Genomic DNA, 17050 nt, shown 5'->3' on the forward strand with positions numbered 1-17050 from the left:
TTACTGAAAATTTCTAATATAGTGTCAGTTGTACACACTGTATTTTATTGAAAATACAATGTGCAATGTATCTATAATACAAAGAAATAACAGCCTGTTAAGTTTAATGGCTCTATTTAATTACTGATAAACCAATGGAAATCAGAAAATTACAAATTGTAATATGCGTTAAATAAATAAGAAACAATTATAAATCACTTCCTGCAGAGGTTTCTGTGGTTAAGAAGTGCAATATAATTATTCTGGTTTTGTGACCACGTGTTTATTAAAGAAAACTGTTTTTAAAACTAAACAAGTAGTAAAAACAACACCCGACAAGTTTTGTTAGTCATCAGACTAACATCTTCAGGGGTAAAGAGAACTAAAAGTTTAAAGCACAAACTACTAGAAATTACAAAAATTAGTTCATTTATTGGTATTGTGAACATCAAAACAGTTTGTTAAAAAACCAAATAACAGATCTATATAACCGTTAATGCATGTTAGCTGGAGACAATGCTATTTGTGGTCACGTTCTGTGGTTCACACTCACTCTGTCCTCTGAAATTGGTAAATTTTTAATAAACGATGGCCAAACTTGATTTAAAAATCAAACCTTGGGTTTTGTTGCATTGCGTAGGAATTTTAATCATATTTGCTGCCTCTTTAAGGGATAAAGCATACAACATCCCCACTAAGTACAGAAGAAAAACGGAAAGAAGAAATACAATACTTAACACAGATCCTACAACTGAAGGTTTCAATACTAAGTTAATTAAGAAAATTCTCAATACAGCACCTACAAGAAACTTAAATAAACAAGATTTCAAGAATGCAGTCACCCTTCCTTATATCAAGAATGTAACAGATAAATTAGCCAAACTTCTCTACAAATACAACATCCTCCAAAACCTCCACATCCCAATGAAAAAACCAGGGGTTTATAGCATTCACTGTTTCTGTGACATCTGCTATGTGGGCCAGACGGGGAGATCGGGAGAAATCCGCATGAACGAACATCAAAAGGGCATACAAAATAAGAGAGAACATAAATCGGGATTGGCATTTCACATAACCTCTACAAGTCATGATGTACTCTGGGATAGAACAAACATTTCACAAGAAAATTCAAAGAGGCAACAAATATGATTAAAATTCCTATGCAATGCAACAAAAACCAAAGTTTGATTTTAAATCAAATTTGGTCATTGTTTATTAAAAATTTACCAATTTCAGACCTCAGACAGAGTGAGCGTGAACCACAGAACACGACAACAATTAGCATTGTCTCCAGCTAACACGCATTAACAGTTATATAGATCTGTTATTCGGTTTTTTAACAAACTGTTCTGATGTTCACAATACCAACAAATGAACTAATTTTCATAATTTCTAGTAGTTTGGGCTTTAAACTTTTAGTTCTCTTTACCCCTGAAGATGTTAGTCTGACGACTAACGAAATTTGTCAGGTGTTGTTTTTAGTACTTGTTTAGTTTTAAAAACAGTTTTCTTTAATAAAAATGTGGTCACAAAACCAGAATAATTATATTGAATTATAAATCACCTTTATTATTTTTTTTGTTACAAATTTCTAAATCTTGAAATCGAAAATGCAAATTTTTATTTGCATTAAAACAATTATGTTTTACTTAAGTATTTCAGTGAAAACAAACAGAAATATGCAAGTGATTCACATCAAGTAATAAATAACAGAAGTGATTACATATATGATAATGAAATTTCTCTTTAACAGTAATTTCTGCTATCTTTAAGTGCAAAAGCTAAAACAGAATTAAGGAATCAATATATATATATATATATATATATATATATATATATGTGTGTGTGTGTGTGTGTGTGTGTGTGTGTGTGTGTGTGTAAGGAACCATTTATATAAAACATACACAAATAAGTTTTTGCATTGGATGGAAGATTATTCTCCTTCAATTAGAAATGGCCATCCAATTATTCTTATTAACATTAGTAAAGTACAAGTAGGCTTATCTGATTCTTTACAAGTTTCAAAGGCAGCAGAAATTGATGTGCAAAAATTTTTGCACATCAATTTTGTTTTCTGTGCATGATCCCATGTAAAGCTATTATTGGCTTGACCAATCAAATCTGATTTAAAGTACTACATATAGTCCATACATTCTTGGATACAGATTGAGTAGACCACACCAACTTAAACTATTTTCAAACCAGTTAATAACTCCACTGAAGATATTGCTTTCATACCCTGAAATTTACAGAGATAGGTAGTAGGAAAGCAATATCTTCAGTGGAGTTATTAACTGGTTTGAAAATAGTTTGAGTTGGTGTGAGTGCTAGAGGGAGTTGAAAATGCAAAGCCAAGAGGAGCAGTTTTATTTTTTGAAGCATGTTTAGGATGATATAAATGAAATATATGATATTGGGTTACATTATATCAACTTTTACTCTAAACTCCATTAACTTCTGGTGCTTAATGAGGCTCTTGAAATATTTCATAGAAGAAAACAAATTGTGCAACAATTTTAACCAATAAAATGATTTGATATAAAAAATAACTATAATATATAAGGGACTCAGATAACCAAAAATGATAACAGTGACACAAAATATATATAAAATCATTATCATCATTACAATTTAATTTCCATTCACATGTTTGCGGAGAGAGAGAGAGAAATATATTTGAAATTTCGTCAGAAAAGATAAAGGGGAAATAACTGGGAGGAAAACTACACATAACCTGTGCAAGAATGCAGAGAAATGACCAAGACTTCTGACCCAGTGCCCAATACTCACCTTCTCATAGTGTGTTCCATTATTAGAAAGAATAGATGAATTGACAATTTGGGACTCAGACAAATACCAATATTCTATATTGGTTTAAACTACAAAATGGTAGTATAACATGTAATGTAATGCCAGCTGGGATTCACCAAGTTAAACCCCCCCCCACTATTGTTTTCATCAGGGAACCAGAGTGAACAGTAAAACTCAGCTACTGAAACAATCTTAAATTTATAACAGTTATGAAAGAAATAAGCAGCAATGTTGGAGCTAGTAGTAGTGGTAGGGGTTGCAGAGAATAATTATGGAAATACTGTGTCAACATAACTGGTGTTCATGCAAATGATCAGAGAAAGGAAGGAGTAGTCATACTAATCAACACATCAAACAGGAAGGCAACTTCTTCAGTGAGAGCATATTTCACTAGTGTGGTGGATAAATTTCAAAATGAGACGCATTGCCATCTTATCTTTTTTAGGTGTGTTTCAGATATTGTAAGATAAGTTTTTTTTATTCTTGACTTACATTTCAGGTTTCCTGATTCATTACAAAATAAGCTAAGTTTTTTCACAATGTTTAAACCTAAACTAATTGAAAGAGAATCATACTCCAAAGAAACAACTACATGATTCCAAAGACAACACTCACACTCTAAATAGTATGGTTATGCTGGTTAAATCAAGTTATTCTGAAGCAATGGTGATAATTTATAAGATGATTACATTATTATTTTTAATGTAAACTAACCACAAGAGAACACAGCAACTGCTTGGACAGGAGAGATATACATACTAACATGCCAACCAGGATTTTTAGGCCAAAAATTTTTGTGTCTAGTAATCTGAGTGCATGAAGTGAAAGAGCAGATTTCCTAAATTATAAATTGAATTCTGATTTGTTTCATTTTGGGTTTGATGGAGAACATACATATATCATTTTATGGATAGTTAGTAAAGAACTATTTTCATGAAAACTGACTGCTTGTCAAAAATGCTTCTCTTTCCTCCCTCCAACCAATTCAAGAATATAAGGTCCTGTTTCAGACATTTAAAATATCAAATGTATTTTCATATGCAACACTATTGTAGGTAATGTTTATATATGACTTAGGCTATTCCTATGAACATTTCATTCCACTAATATTATTTCCTCAGGATGAACGAACTGAGAACTGAACAATACCACATCTAAACATGCATGAACGCACACACACACTGTAGTGCTCGGAAGTGCCTGTGATCGCTCCTATTTTTTAGCCTGATTTTGTGCGGTATTGAACAGGAAAACTGGATGTGTCTAGTAACTACTGACAGTTTGTGCCGTGTTTTTTCTAACAGTGAGTAACTTACTCCATAGTATCATAATTCTAAGCATGTATGAGTGATTTTTATTCTACCCTTGGTTCAAATATGACTGATGAGACTGTATCCATTGTTCAGCTACCCATAAAGACAACATCACTCTCATAATAGGATTAACTACTATAGCAACAGCCAGCACTCTCTTCTCCCTCACTACTGCCTCTGAGAGAGACAAAGGTCACAAGCAACAGCCTTCTGAAGTTCAAGTAAATGGAAGTATCACTTCTAGGAACAATCTGAAAATCTGTAAGTACATTTTTCTTGAACTTTGTACCTTAGTGAAACTTAGGAGCTCAAGTTGAAACATAGTATTACAACCTTGACTATTATATATATATATATATGTAAATCCACTAAGATGGCAGTCTGCTGTGAGGTTGAGTTTGAGAGAGCCCTGGATTTGCATCATAAAGCTGCCAAAGTTAACAGCAATTTAAGAAATGATTTAAAGAAGGACATACTAACTGCAATGAACAAACTAACGCAAGTATTCAACAAAATGAAAAACTAAACAAAAGTATTCAAGGAACAATCCACCACAATAAACCAAGTACTAATTAAAACCAATCAATGCTGCTATATTCACAAGCTGTTATTAATAACAACAATAAAAACAAACGCAAAGTGGATAACAAATCTTGCTTTAAATTAATTGTCAAACCAGCAAAGAAACTAAAAACATCATAAAAGATAAAATAGATCCAAAAAAAAATCAAAATTGAAATCGCAAAAATGAAAAGTATTAATAACAGAGGAGTCCTAATCAAAACCAAAGAAAAGACAGATACTGGCTTACCTGCATAACGAAATACAAAGACACGTCAGTAGCAAATCCAAGTAAGAAATATCTTCCAAGAGACTAATTATATGCGATGTTCCCAGTGAAATCGATATGAACAATGCAAATGACTCAATACACTTACAGAACAAAGAGCTCTTCATCAGAGATACAAAGATCACACAAAATTTATCATGACAAATAAAAACACGAACAAGAGGAACCTAATTATCGAAGTTGACCCAATGTTAAGGATAAAATGGCTGAAAACTGGTGTTAAAATGCTGTGGAGAATTTGCCACTGCACAGACTACATAAGTGTTCTGAGGTGCTTTAAGGTTAGGGTACTTTAAAGCACAAAAAATCATAGTTTTGAGGTAAAAAAAAGAAATTTTTTTTGTTTTTGTTTTTATAAAGTTAATATACTAAAGAATATATTCCGCAATTTTCGTACTCAAAAACTTCCTACATTTTGAGTTATCTTATCATATTATTTACTATATTTATCATTTAAATATTCATTAAATATGCAAAAACTTTAAATTGTTACAATTTTGCTTGTAATTGTCAGAATTAAAAAATTTAAACTAAATTATGGATTTAAAAGCTCTATAACATCAGTTTTGTAAGTAAAATCAATTGTGAGAAGAAATTTTATTGGTTTTTGTAACCATTGCTATATTGTAAGCTACTTTGAAATAAGCCAATCAGAGCAAAGCGTACAACATCAAAACCAGAACCAATATGGCCACCACTAACTCATGTGTTTAAGTGTGTTTTCAAAGCTTTGTCTTCAGTCTGAGATTTATTATAAAAATTAAGTTTTAATATAACATTTAGAAACATAAATATGTCTAAAAGAAGAGAAGAAATAGCAGTATATGATGCACTGATAACTTTTAACGGTGGTGATCTAGGAAGATTACCAGTATTTGAAAGATTGCGAATGAAAATAGGTGAACAATGTTTACAAACATTTCAGATATTTGATAAACAGAGATGCTTAAGAGCAAAAAAAGCTGCCTCAGAAGAAAAATTAAAAAGAATGCAAAAATCTATGAATATGCTATTTAAAACACCTGTTGATAACACATATGTTGCTGGTGGATTTTAAATATTCATAGAATAATAATAAAGTATAGTTATAAACTTTAAATTGATTTTTCTCTGGTTTTTAAATTTTAACACATTGCAGTTGGTTTTGGCAAGATATCTTAAAAACTATTAGTCCTAGAATATTAATTTTTTTTCCAACACAGCTTAATATATCCAGAATATATTGAACTAAAATTATAATCATTGATATGTATTTTCATTTTTAAAGTTTATTTTTCAAACTTTGTGTAATAATCATTATATGGACAAATTAAATTTCATAGCTTTAAAGGAACTGATATTTGCTTAATAATTTTAGTTTATACTGTTTAATAGACATGATAGAATATCTGTAGCAAATTTGAACTAAAAAAAAAATCATGTTTCATAAAAAAAGTGACATAAAAAATTCATAATTTTTTAAAATAAAAATTTGATTTTTTTAAAATTAATGTTAATTTTTTTAAACAGTAAAAGTTATTACTGACATTGCTCCCTAACAAAAACATTAAATAATATGACTTTTATTTGATTAATAATTTTTTCCAATTCCATGACTTTTATTTGACTAATAATTTTTTCCAATTCCATGGTACACTCTATCCTTAACTGAAATAAGTTCCACCATCACATAAGAGAATGTATGGAAAAACCACTTGTCCATTTTGCTCTAAGGAACACAGGATCAATGAGTGCCCATGAAATGAGTACGAGATGAACTGCATAAACTGTCAAAATCATAATAAGTATGCCAAAACTAAAAATGACTGCAAACACATGGCACCAAGCAAAGACTGCCTGACATTCAACTACTACAGACAGCTCAAATTTCAAAACACTGATTATGGAAAGTAAAAAATAAAGTTAACAGACACAGTACTACTTCCCTGGCATACCTTCAAATAAATCTTCGATACTCTACCAAGGCTGTAAATAACATAACAGACTTGATAAATAGAAGAAATATAGGATTAGCTTTAATACAAGAACCTTACATCATCAACAACAAAATGTGGCTTTCTAATGAATTATAAAATATTTTCCAAAGAATTTGGAAAGAAAGCATGCTGCAGTACTCATGGTCAATGCTGAAGTTGAGGCAATATTAATTTCTCAGTACAGCAATAAGGACACTGTACTTATCGAAATTACACATCACAGAATCAAAAACTTTTGGGTGAATATTATCTAGACTATCAATAGTGACATAAAATATGATTTAATATAATTGGGCAACAGTGTAGATTTTACTATCAATCATAGTTTAATCCCAGCAATGGATAGCAATGCTCATTGTTTTATGGTTTAACAAGAGTACAATCAATAAAGTTATAAATATGGAAGAGTTTTTAACATCAAATTCCCTACACATACTAAAATTGGCACTAATACCCCTTTGTTTGAAAATACCAGAGGAAGCAGCTTCACTGACCTGACAACAGCAAACAATGCTATTTTATTCCGTATTTCTGAATGGAAGAAGAAAGTTGTTCAGATCATCGCATATTAAGTTTCATCATTAGCAACAAATATTTAAAGGAATATATGAGTCAAACCAATGCAGTAACTTTATGTACATCACATAGAAAACCAACTTTACATTTGCAAAAGCTCTGAAAGGAGAATTTGAACCAAATTTCAGAGCAACAGTTCACTGTCGCCGGTGAACAACAGCTTAACCAAGAACTTAGCTATCTGGGCAACAGCATAAGCAGATATAAATTTCCTTGTTTCTGACTTTCATCAAGTTTGAAAAAATCCTGTGACCAAACTTTCAGAATACTCAAAAAGCTAAAGATTGATGGCAAAAAATCAGTACCTTGGTAGAATGATGAACTAACAGTCTTAAGAAAATGTGTTAATGCATTCAGACAACTCTATCAAAGAACCAACAACAATCAATATTTAAGACAGAGTAGATGACAGAATTATTATAAAGCCAAAGCAGATATCAATCCAAAATTACAAATCAAAAAATTTTGTACTGTGTCGACCATATCGAATCCTTGGAACTGTATATATAAATTAGCAGCAAGAAAAAATAAAACAACATCCATATTACTCCATATTATTAACTATTAAAAAAAAAACAGATGAATAGAAACAGCACAGAAGCTGCAGTTATAATGATAAACAAGTTTATTCCTGAAAATACCACATCAACAGATGAGGAAATTCACAAAACATACAAAAAAAGAATGGAAACAGATACTCCTAATGATTTATTTATATCTAATGAAATGGAATCAATATTATGATCAATGGATCCAAGAACCCTGGAGAGGATGGGATTACTAGCGATATACCCAGCAAAGAAAACATATCAATCCAAAATTACAAACATGAAAACAGAATTAGGTATGTAGAAAAAAATTCCACACACACACACACACACACACACACACACACACACACACACACACACACACACACACACACACACACACACACACAGGAGTAAAACAAAAACGAAAAGTTGGCTGGTTCCTCATAGTATATTACACACACAATCCATTATACAGGAATACTGTTTTAGACTGCATCCCCTCTGTTCAAACAACCAAGCAGAACAACTTGCTATAGTTTACTCATTCACATATCTCTGGGAATTAGAACTCAACACCTGTCATCAAAAGACCACAACAATTTAGTGACAGCAGAAGCACTACTGTTAGCATAAAAAAACTAGAATCACTACCTAGCATTAATGGAGCAGGTATGAAATTTCACTCTAGATGAATGGAAAATTAAGTTCTGCTGGGTGAGGACACATACTCAGGTAACAGGAAATGAAAGAGCCAATCAGCTGGCTAAAAATAAGTTATCAAAAGTACCCAAAATCAGCTATAAAAACACTGGCAGAAAAAATAAGCTTAAGATTGTGGAGGAGGAATGAAAAACATCTAAAAACAGATCAACAGCAAAAGAATTCTTGCCAAGTATCAGAAGCAGACTCTGGCTTCTGATACTTGGCAAGAAGAATGACTATATATCTATATCAAAAATCTGGGAAAGTCTAATCAGGATAACTCATTAATTCATATTAATTTTGTTATTTAATATTATTAATTAATATCTTTATTTCAATCATGTCTCTGCTTAAAATATTCCCTTTAATACTTAGTGATATAACATCACGCGGCTTGTTCTATTTTTAAATGATCTATTGTTAGTATTCCACCTTGTATTTTTATTTTAACTGTTCTTGTAGTGCCACTGAAGATAGTCTGCTATTTCCAGACTGAAATATTTGGTTAATTAAATACCTTTCTTGTGTTTACGTGCTTACATTATTCAGACTCTGGCTGAAAATGTATGCCATCTCTCCAGGTTTAACCACACTACTAATGGGACATGGAAAATTTAAATATTATCTAGATAGATTTCATATTCTGGAATCACCATTTTGCATCTGTTGTTCCCACATTCGACAGATTGTTGTTGATCACTTAATGACTGTCAGCTACTCAACTACATCTCGATGGCCCTAATACAACACATCACTTCAGGAGATGGGTGGCCAGTGTCAAAACAGACTTTATCCAAAAGCATTAATCAAAATTATTTAATTTTGCCATTAAGATAAACTTCCAATCATTGTAATTTAATATAGCTACTCATAATGTTTGTATTATATAGAGTAAAAGGTGTAAACATATAAATATTAATCAGTGTTGGGCAGGCAAGCAAGAGAGAGAGTGAGACTACAGAAAATGTAAACTTGAGGTGATTTTCTTCTATAGAGAATATTTATCTAAATATTATTAATAAAACAGATTTTGTCTAGATGCAACTTAAAACTGACTAATAATTAATTATACAAATAAGTAACAAAATTTTGAGAGGACTTGAAGATTTCTCATATTCAGAAAAAGCAATATGGAAGGGATCTACCTCTTTATTTTAATTAGCACTGTGTACATCATTTAGCAGTATGCTATTACTTAGTAAATCAGGGAATTAAACAACACTTTGATGTATAAAAAAGTTGTACATCTTTCTTCAAAAAAAAGTTTCAATGTATTCTTTCTGCAAATGATTACTGGCATTTAATTAAGAGGCAGATGTAGTGTATAGCATTTTAAGATAAATACTGCAAGCTCAAACTTACCAGTAACAATTTTGGATGTTGTTTGCAGATTTTGACTAATGAAGAGCAGGCATGTCGTCTTACATTTTTAACAGCTCTACTACGGGTGGCTTTTGTCTGACCAGGCAGTGAGAACACAACCTCCGAGAAAATCTACAGAAAATAAATTATGATTTATAAGTATTAGGAAAATTTTTAGTCATCGCACAGTACACTAGAGATATAAATCAAAACTAAGTGGTTTTGATTTATATCTATAGTGTATTGTGCAATGACATAAAACAGCCAAACAGCCACATGGATAAAATACATCAAAAATATAAGCTTTTCCATATTATTTCTATAGTATCCAACAGTTATATTAACTTCAATAGCCACTTCACATCCATATAATTACTAGCATGATACACATCAAGGCTGGTTCAGTGGTCAATATCGCAAGTATACTATGCAATAACTAATAAAAGTTCCTTAATACTTTATAGCTTTAAAGTTTTTATAGTTGTCAAATAAAAAGAAAATGGGATTTCTCAAATAGCTAACCAACACTGATTGCCAATATTATCACTATCAATAATGACACCATCAATGAGGCTTTTTTTATTTCTTGTGTCTTCTCTCACGTGAACTTGTCTTTATGTTCAAACATGGTATTAGTAATGACTATTCCGTGTCCTGAGCAGAAATCCAGCAAATACTTACCATTATTATTAGCCTTGCCCTTTTCTCCAAAAAACATATGCCTGGTGGGATTCATTTCCTACTATGCTGTTGAGATTTCCAACAAGGACCACTTTTACCGTTTTCTTTATGTCAGCTGTCTGTTTTAATGACTAAAAAATTCTTCCAATTCTTCTTTAGAAGAACATTCTGTGGGATCATAGGCACAAATAAGTTTCATCGTCCATTTCCCCATTTTGAAGCTTGCCCACATCACTCTACTTGAAACTGCTTTCCGATCAAGAAGTTTGTCTTCATGTTTGTCATTGAATGCTATTGCTACTCCTTCCTTTCCTTGATCATTATTTCCTGAATATAACATCTTATACTTATTATTTAGTAAGATCTCACCTTTTTTTGTCTTCTTTGTCGCAGCAATGCCAATTATGTCCACATGGTATTTTTCTAATTCTTCTGCAAGTTCGATTTCCTTTCCATTAATACTCCTTATATTGATAGTTCCTACCTTTAGTTCTGACTCCGGGTTTATTCTTCTTCATGTTGAGTTGGAGCTTGTTCCAGTAGCTGACAATGTTAAAATGACAAATGTTCAAACTATAATCAAGACTCTATAATCTTTCTACACTCAAAACATTGCTAATGTTTTGAGTGTAGAAAGGCTTTTTGCTTGTCAATTTCTATATACAGATAGGCCTTGACTTACGATGGCCAAAAATTATTATTCAAAATTCTCTAATTTAACTTTGCCACCTGCATATACATATATCACGTTGCAGAATTCTATTGTTGCTTGATAATGCTCCAGGACATCCTCTTCATATCGGCGATTTGAATGAAAATATAAATGTGATGTATCCACCACCTAATACAACAGCTGTGATTCAACCTATGGATCAAGGTTCGATTGCTACATTCAAGACATTATCTGAAAACTACATTTTCTCAAGCAACAACAGCAATGGACAACGATGCTATAACATTATGCGAGTTTTCGAAAAATTACGATATTAACCAATATATCCAGAACATTGGAACTTCATGGAAGGAAGTATCAGAACAATGTATGCGAGGAATTTGGAAGAAGTTACTACCGCAGGAGACACTCAAAGAGTACAATGAGCATAGTATGTTAGAACAAATTGGTGAAGAAATGTTGATATTTCAAGAAAACTGGATCTAGAAATCAATATTACCGATATAGAAGAATTAGCAGATCACAAAGAAGGTGAACTGAATGATCAAGACTTGATTTTCCAAAATGAAAGAGTTGTAGAAGAAGAAAGGAATAATGAAGAAGCTGAAGAAGAGAAATTGTTAAAAATTTACTGTAAAAGGATTAGCTGAAGTATTTTCTAAACTAAATCAAGGACTTCAGCTACTCGAAAATATGGATCAAGACACTGATCGCTTCGCCAAAGTCGAGAAGCAGTCAGATGTTATTGCAAAATATATGGGGAAAAAAAAAAAAAAAAAGACAACATTAGCCAATTTTCTGATCAAAAAACCATTCCCGATCACGAGAAATAACCATATTGTCCAAATGAGTGACAGTTACTCACTTGTTTAATTAAAGACACTGTTAATAAGTTTTTGTTGATGTTAACTAATATTTAAAGGAATTTCAAATTAAAGTAAGTGCACATAATTTTAATATGTGTTTATGTATTTTTTTCTTAAATATTTCTTTCTTAATTTTGTATTTAATATGTATACATGCTAATAAATAATTTATAAATGTTTATGTAAGTTTATAGATTTTTAACCATTTTAAGTTAAACAGAAACGTAATTTATGAAAATATTATAACAGAAATCAAACAAATCAAGAATTTAAAAAAGTTCTCGACTTCCGACGGAGGCGTTGGAACGGAACCCCATCGTAAGTCGAGGACTACCTGTATATTTACAAGAAATCAATACAAGATTTGTGTTTATGTAAGCTATTATCAACAAATTTTTGATATGTGCTTTCAAGCTGTATACAGGATAATAGAGTAGCAAGTACCACATGGTTAAATTTGCATTATTATTATTATCATCAGACCTCTGTGGAATTAAAAGACTTATCATGGGATGACCTATTGTCTCTCTCTCTCTCTCTCACACACACACACACACACACACACACACACACACACACACACACACACACACACACACACACACACACACAATTAGTCAGATTATTACTAGTTTCCAATCAACAATTTTTTTTCGAAATGAATATATTATTTGCCAAGACTCTGACATGTCGTCAGAGTTTCATTTCAGTCTTTTATGATGCTATTTGCACCAGTTCACATAGATTTTGGCTACCCTTTGAGTCTTTTCCTATCATCCCGACATCCACCATCTCTTTTTCTCGCATTCTGTTTAAGTAACCATACCACTGTCAATTAGCTCCGTTGACACATTCTTGAATGCTAACAATGTCAAGTTTCTTTTTAATAATACCTTCTTTTTTTAATATGATTCTGGCACTTTTTTCAGTCCTTTAATTTTATCAGAACTCTCATATCTATGGTCTCTAATCAGTGCTTATCTGTTTCATTTTCTCACCCATTAGATCTGGAACTTAGAACTAATTTGAATAATGTCCTATGTACTTCTAATTTAGTGTTTTGACTAATTTGTTTCTTATTCATATAAATTTGATCAAATGCCTTTCCACCATTATAGTTTTATGTATTTAATCCATTTCCACATTTAATTTACCATATTCGCTAAAATTGTGCCTAAATAGCTGAAATATTGGTGGTTTATAGGTTCTCTGAGCCTCTGTAGATCAGTTGGTTTTGCCGATGTTCTTTGGCTGGAAAGACCTGGGTTTGAATCCCATCTAGGACATGACAAACCTTTATAATGGCTTTTCATCAATTGATGGCGAGTTCACTGGTCTCCTATGGAGGTGGTAAGGTTTTCCCTCCTAGAAATTCAGGTTTTTCTTCTGCAAAACAAGCAAACCAGCCAGAAGAACACACATAATTTACAGATATAGGATATCAGGAATATAGATTAAACTTTATTCTGTTAGATGTGGTTAGGAAAGCCTGAGTGACCTATGCTTATGCATAGATCACTCAGGAAAACTATGAAGGAAGGATAGTTTCTTTACTAAGAATGCAAGTGATGTTTTCCATGTCCTTCCTGTTATTTTAAGAATTGTCTGATTTTTTATTGCTGTTTTTCATACCAAATTTGTCACAGCAGTCATTAAATTCCATTAGAGAGACTCTGAAGATGCGTACTGGATTATTACAACATAATTTTCATATGTTGTAATAGAGCTGTTGTAGTACAGGTCTATTTAAAATTTACCTTTCTGAACCTACAACATAGCCAGAGTATATCTGAGCATTTTTAGTGAAATTTCATCTACTACAGCTTCTTTTTCAGATTTTTTTTCTGATTGTTTTTCTATAACTCAGGTAATGATATGTAAAATATGCACTATTCTGTAATGCATATACCGCGGTTCTGTTAATATCTTATTTAACAACCTTTTTTCTGATTATTCTTAATAGTTATTGCTCCAGGATATCATCAGTTTTCATGTCGTCTTTATCATCTCAAAAAATAATCTTTTACAGTATTCTTTCCTCAATTTCAATTCTTTCAGTATTCTTTCTTCATTACAGAACATCAATGCTACCTAGTGATGCTTACATCTGCTCATGACTTGTTTAGTTACTTTTACACATAGCTTTCTTGCATTTTTCTCTGTATTCTCACCCGGCACCTACTAACTTACTTGAAAGGAATTTTTGATAACATTTCTTCTTTTCTAGGACTGTCTCTAACTTTCTGAGTCTAAAATGGAACTCAATTTTTTTTTTTATCCTTGCAAACAAGGTCAACACTTGTTCCTCCTCGTCCCTCCCACAATTAATCAATCAGTATTTTCTTCTGAGTGCTTATTTTTTTCTTCAGTATTTTGAGTCTACAGTTCACCTCTGCAAAACATGAAAAATCAGAACGTCATGGTGGATTCAAGAGGCTAAAGAAGCAGTCGAGGGGGGGGGAATAAAAAGTTCCTGGCAAATAAGGCAGCAGCTGTCCTGGAAGAATGCAGAGAACCATGTAAAAACTAAAATCTGTGTAAAAGTGATTAAATGGGAGGTTAATGAAAAAAAGCTTAGAAATAGAGCAAAGAGTATTGTAACAGGAACTGAAGAGGATAAAGGCAACAAAGCTGAAGCTAAACATATCTTAGAAGGTTAGAGTAATTACTCTGAGAGGTTAATAAACAAAACAAGAAGAAACAAAATGGTGGTAGAAAACATTCAAGAGGAATGCAATTAGGTGTATATATTATATCTGAGGTATAAAAAGTCAACAGAAACCTGAAATGTTTCTGATATCTCAAGTATTGACTATTCAACCAGAAATTCTCAAATATGGAGTTACATAAATATACTAGTGGCTACAGTGCGTAATTCAGAAGCTCTCATGAGAAGGTTGAATTCAAGATAACTGGAATGGAGATAACTATCAAAGAGGAAATGAAGGAGGCACTAGAACACTACAAGATTGTCTGAAGTAAAATCAGGTGTAAGAGAAGGATGCAAGCTATCTTCATTGTTATTCATCATTTATATGGATCAAATTATGAAAGAAATTGGCAGTAAACCTGATATCAAAATTGGAAATATTCAACTCAGTTCCTTACTTATGTAGATGATGTTATCTAGTACTTCAGGACTCAGTGAATAACTGAATAACAGTAGTAACAAGTTTAGTATGAAAGGCACCAACAAGAAGATGAAAACTGTGAAAGTAGATGGTCAACCTTGATAACATCAACTGCATTCTCACTGGAGAACCCAATGAATAAGTATTACACTTTAAACATTTAGATACAATTTTTAGTGAACTTGGCAAATTACATTTGGAAATAAATAACAGAACAAGTGAAGTATGATGGTGAGCTGGATGAATAAATCTACAGGAATTTAGCCTAAACACTACACTAGCAGTATAACAGGACAGTGTTTGAACCAGTTTTACCTGATGAATCTCAGAATCCACTTAGAACTACCTATAAATACTGCAGGCCACAGATATGAGAATTCTGAGAAAATTAGGACTGAAAAGATGGAACCAGTGGCCTTACCATACTGAATATATCAATATCATACCAAAGAAACTTGACACTGTTAACATTCAAGAATGTGTGATTACTGTAAGTCTAAGGTGGCTATTTATTTATTTCGCATCCAAACACAAGTGGTACAGTAGTAAGTAAGTGTACATTATTTACAACAAATTAGGATAGATTACAAATGAGAACAGCTTAAATTTGATAGGTGAATTATACAGGGAATAATACGTAAAATATGAAAAAAGAAGCTATACATAATTTATATACAATAAATATGGTCACATGTTCCTCCAGTATCTTGCACAATCACTTGCTCTTTCTGTGCAGGATATAAGGTCCTCATCTGTGCAAGATGATTGAAAAAAGGGACAAGAAAGAAGGTGTTCCATGGATTGGGTTGTCCCACACTCACAGTTAGCTGGTCCAGTGAGGTAGCTCCATTTGATGAGATGAGGTTTTGTTTGCAGTGTCCTGTTGTTCGAAGTCTGTTGAGGCTTTTCCAAGTATTCCAGTCCAAGTGGACACCACATGGAAGATGTTTGGCTGTTGGAATACCAGTATTATTCTCAGGGTATAGTGTAAGCCATTGTTGAAGTCTTGTCTCCGGAGGGTTTTCAGGTGGTTCAACAGTTGTTAGAAAGCTATGTTGGGATCTTAGTCTTTGGGGCACTGTGGTCTGGCCGAATAGTCGGTGGCGTTCATCATTCATTTGTCTGCTTCCTTTCGCCAACTGAGAATGCAGATCTTTGAATTGAAGGGGGGGTGCAATACCAGCCAAAGTATATAGGTCTTTTAGAGGTGTTGCTTTCAGGCATCCTGTAATTAAGCGGCATCTTTCATTTCATTTCAATGCTGGGTCCAGTTTTTCAGCATGGCAGGATCTGGACCATATTGAGCAGGCATATTCAACATAAGAATAGAAAAGGGCCAAGGCAGAAGATCTCAATGTGCTAGGGTTTGCACCCTGTTTGGAGGAGGTAAACTTTCTTAGTATGTTGTTTCTTGCATTCACTTTTGCCTTCATTTTTTTGTGCGCGCTTTATATGAAAGGGTGCGATCCAGAGTCACACCGAGGTAGATTGGGTTCCAGGTATGTTCTAAATCAGAGCCTTCCCAAGAAATCTGTAGCTTCCTGTTCGCTTCCATATTGGTAAGGTGGAAAAGGCCAGTCTGGGTTTTCAAGGGGTT

At 32.5% G+C, this 17050-nt stretch overlaps 1 protein-coding gene across 1 annotated transcript in view; it reads right to left on the minus strand.

The window, feature by feature from the left end:
* The window catches only part of Ranbp21 (exportin-5-like protein Ranbp21), a 425699-nt gene that overhangs the window by 173956 nt on the left and 234693 nt on the right, over positions 1-17050 (minus strand). The window contains exon 18 of the mRNA XM_090399635.1: positions 10103-10234. Coding sequence (XP_090255761.1) covers positions 10103-10234 — 132 coding nt within the window. The remainder of the gene's footprint in view (positions 1-10102; positions 10235-17050) is intronic.

This window comes from Typopeltis vanoorti, chromosome 10, assembly GCF_054136105.1.
Source record: "Typopeltis vanoorti isolate ZY-2024b chromosome 10, IOZ_Tvanoo_1.0, whole genome shotgun sequence".
Lineage (NCBI taxonomy): Eukaryota > Metazoa > Arthropoda > Arachnida > Uropygi > Thelyphonidae > Typopeltis > Typopeltis vanoorti.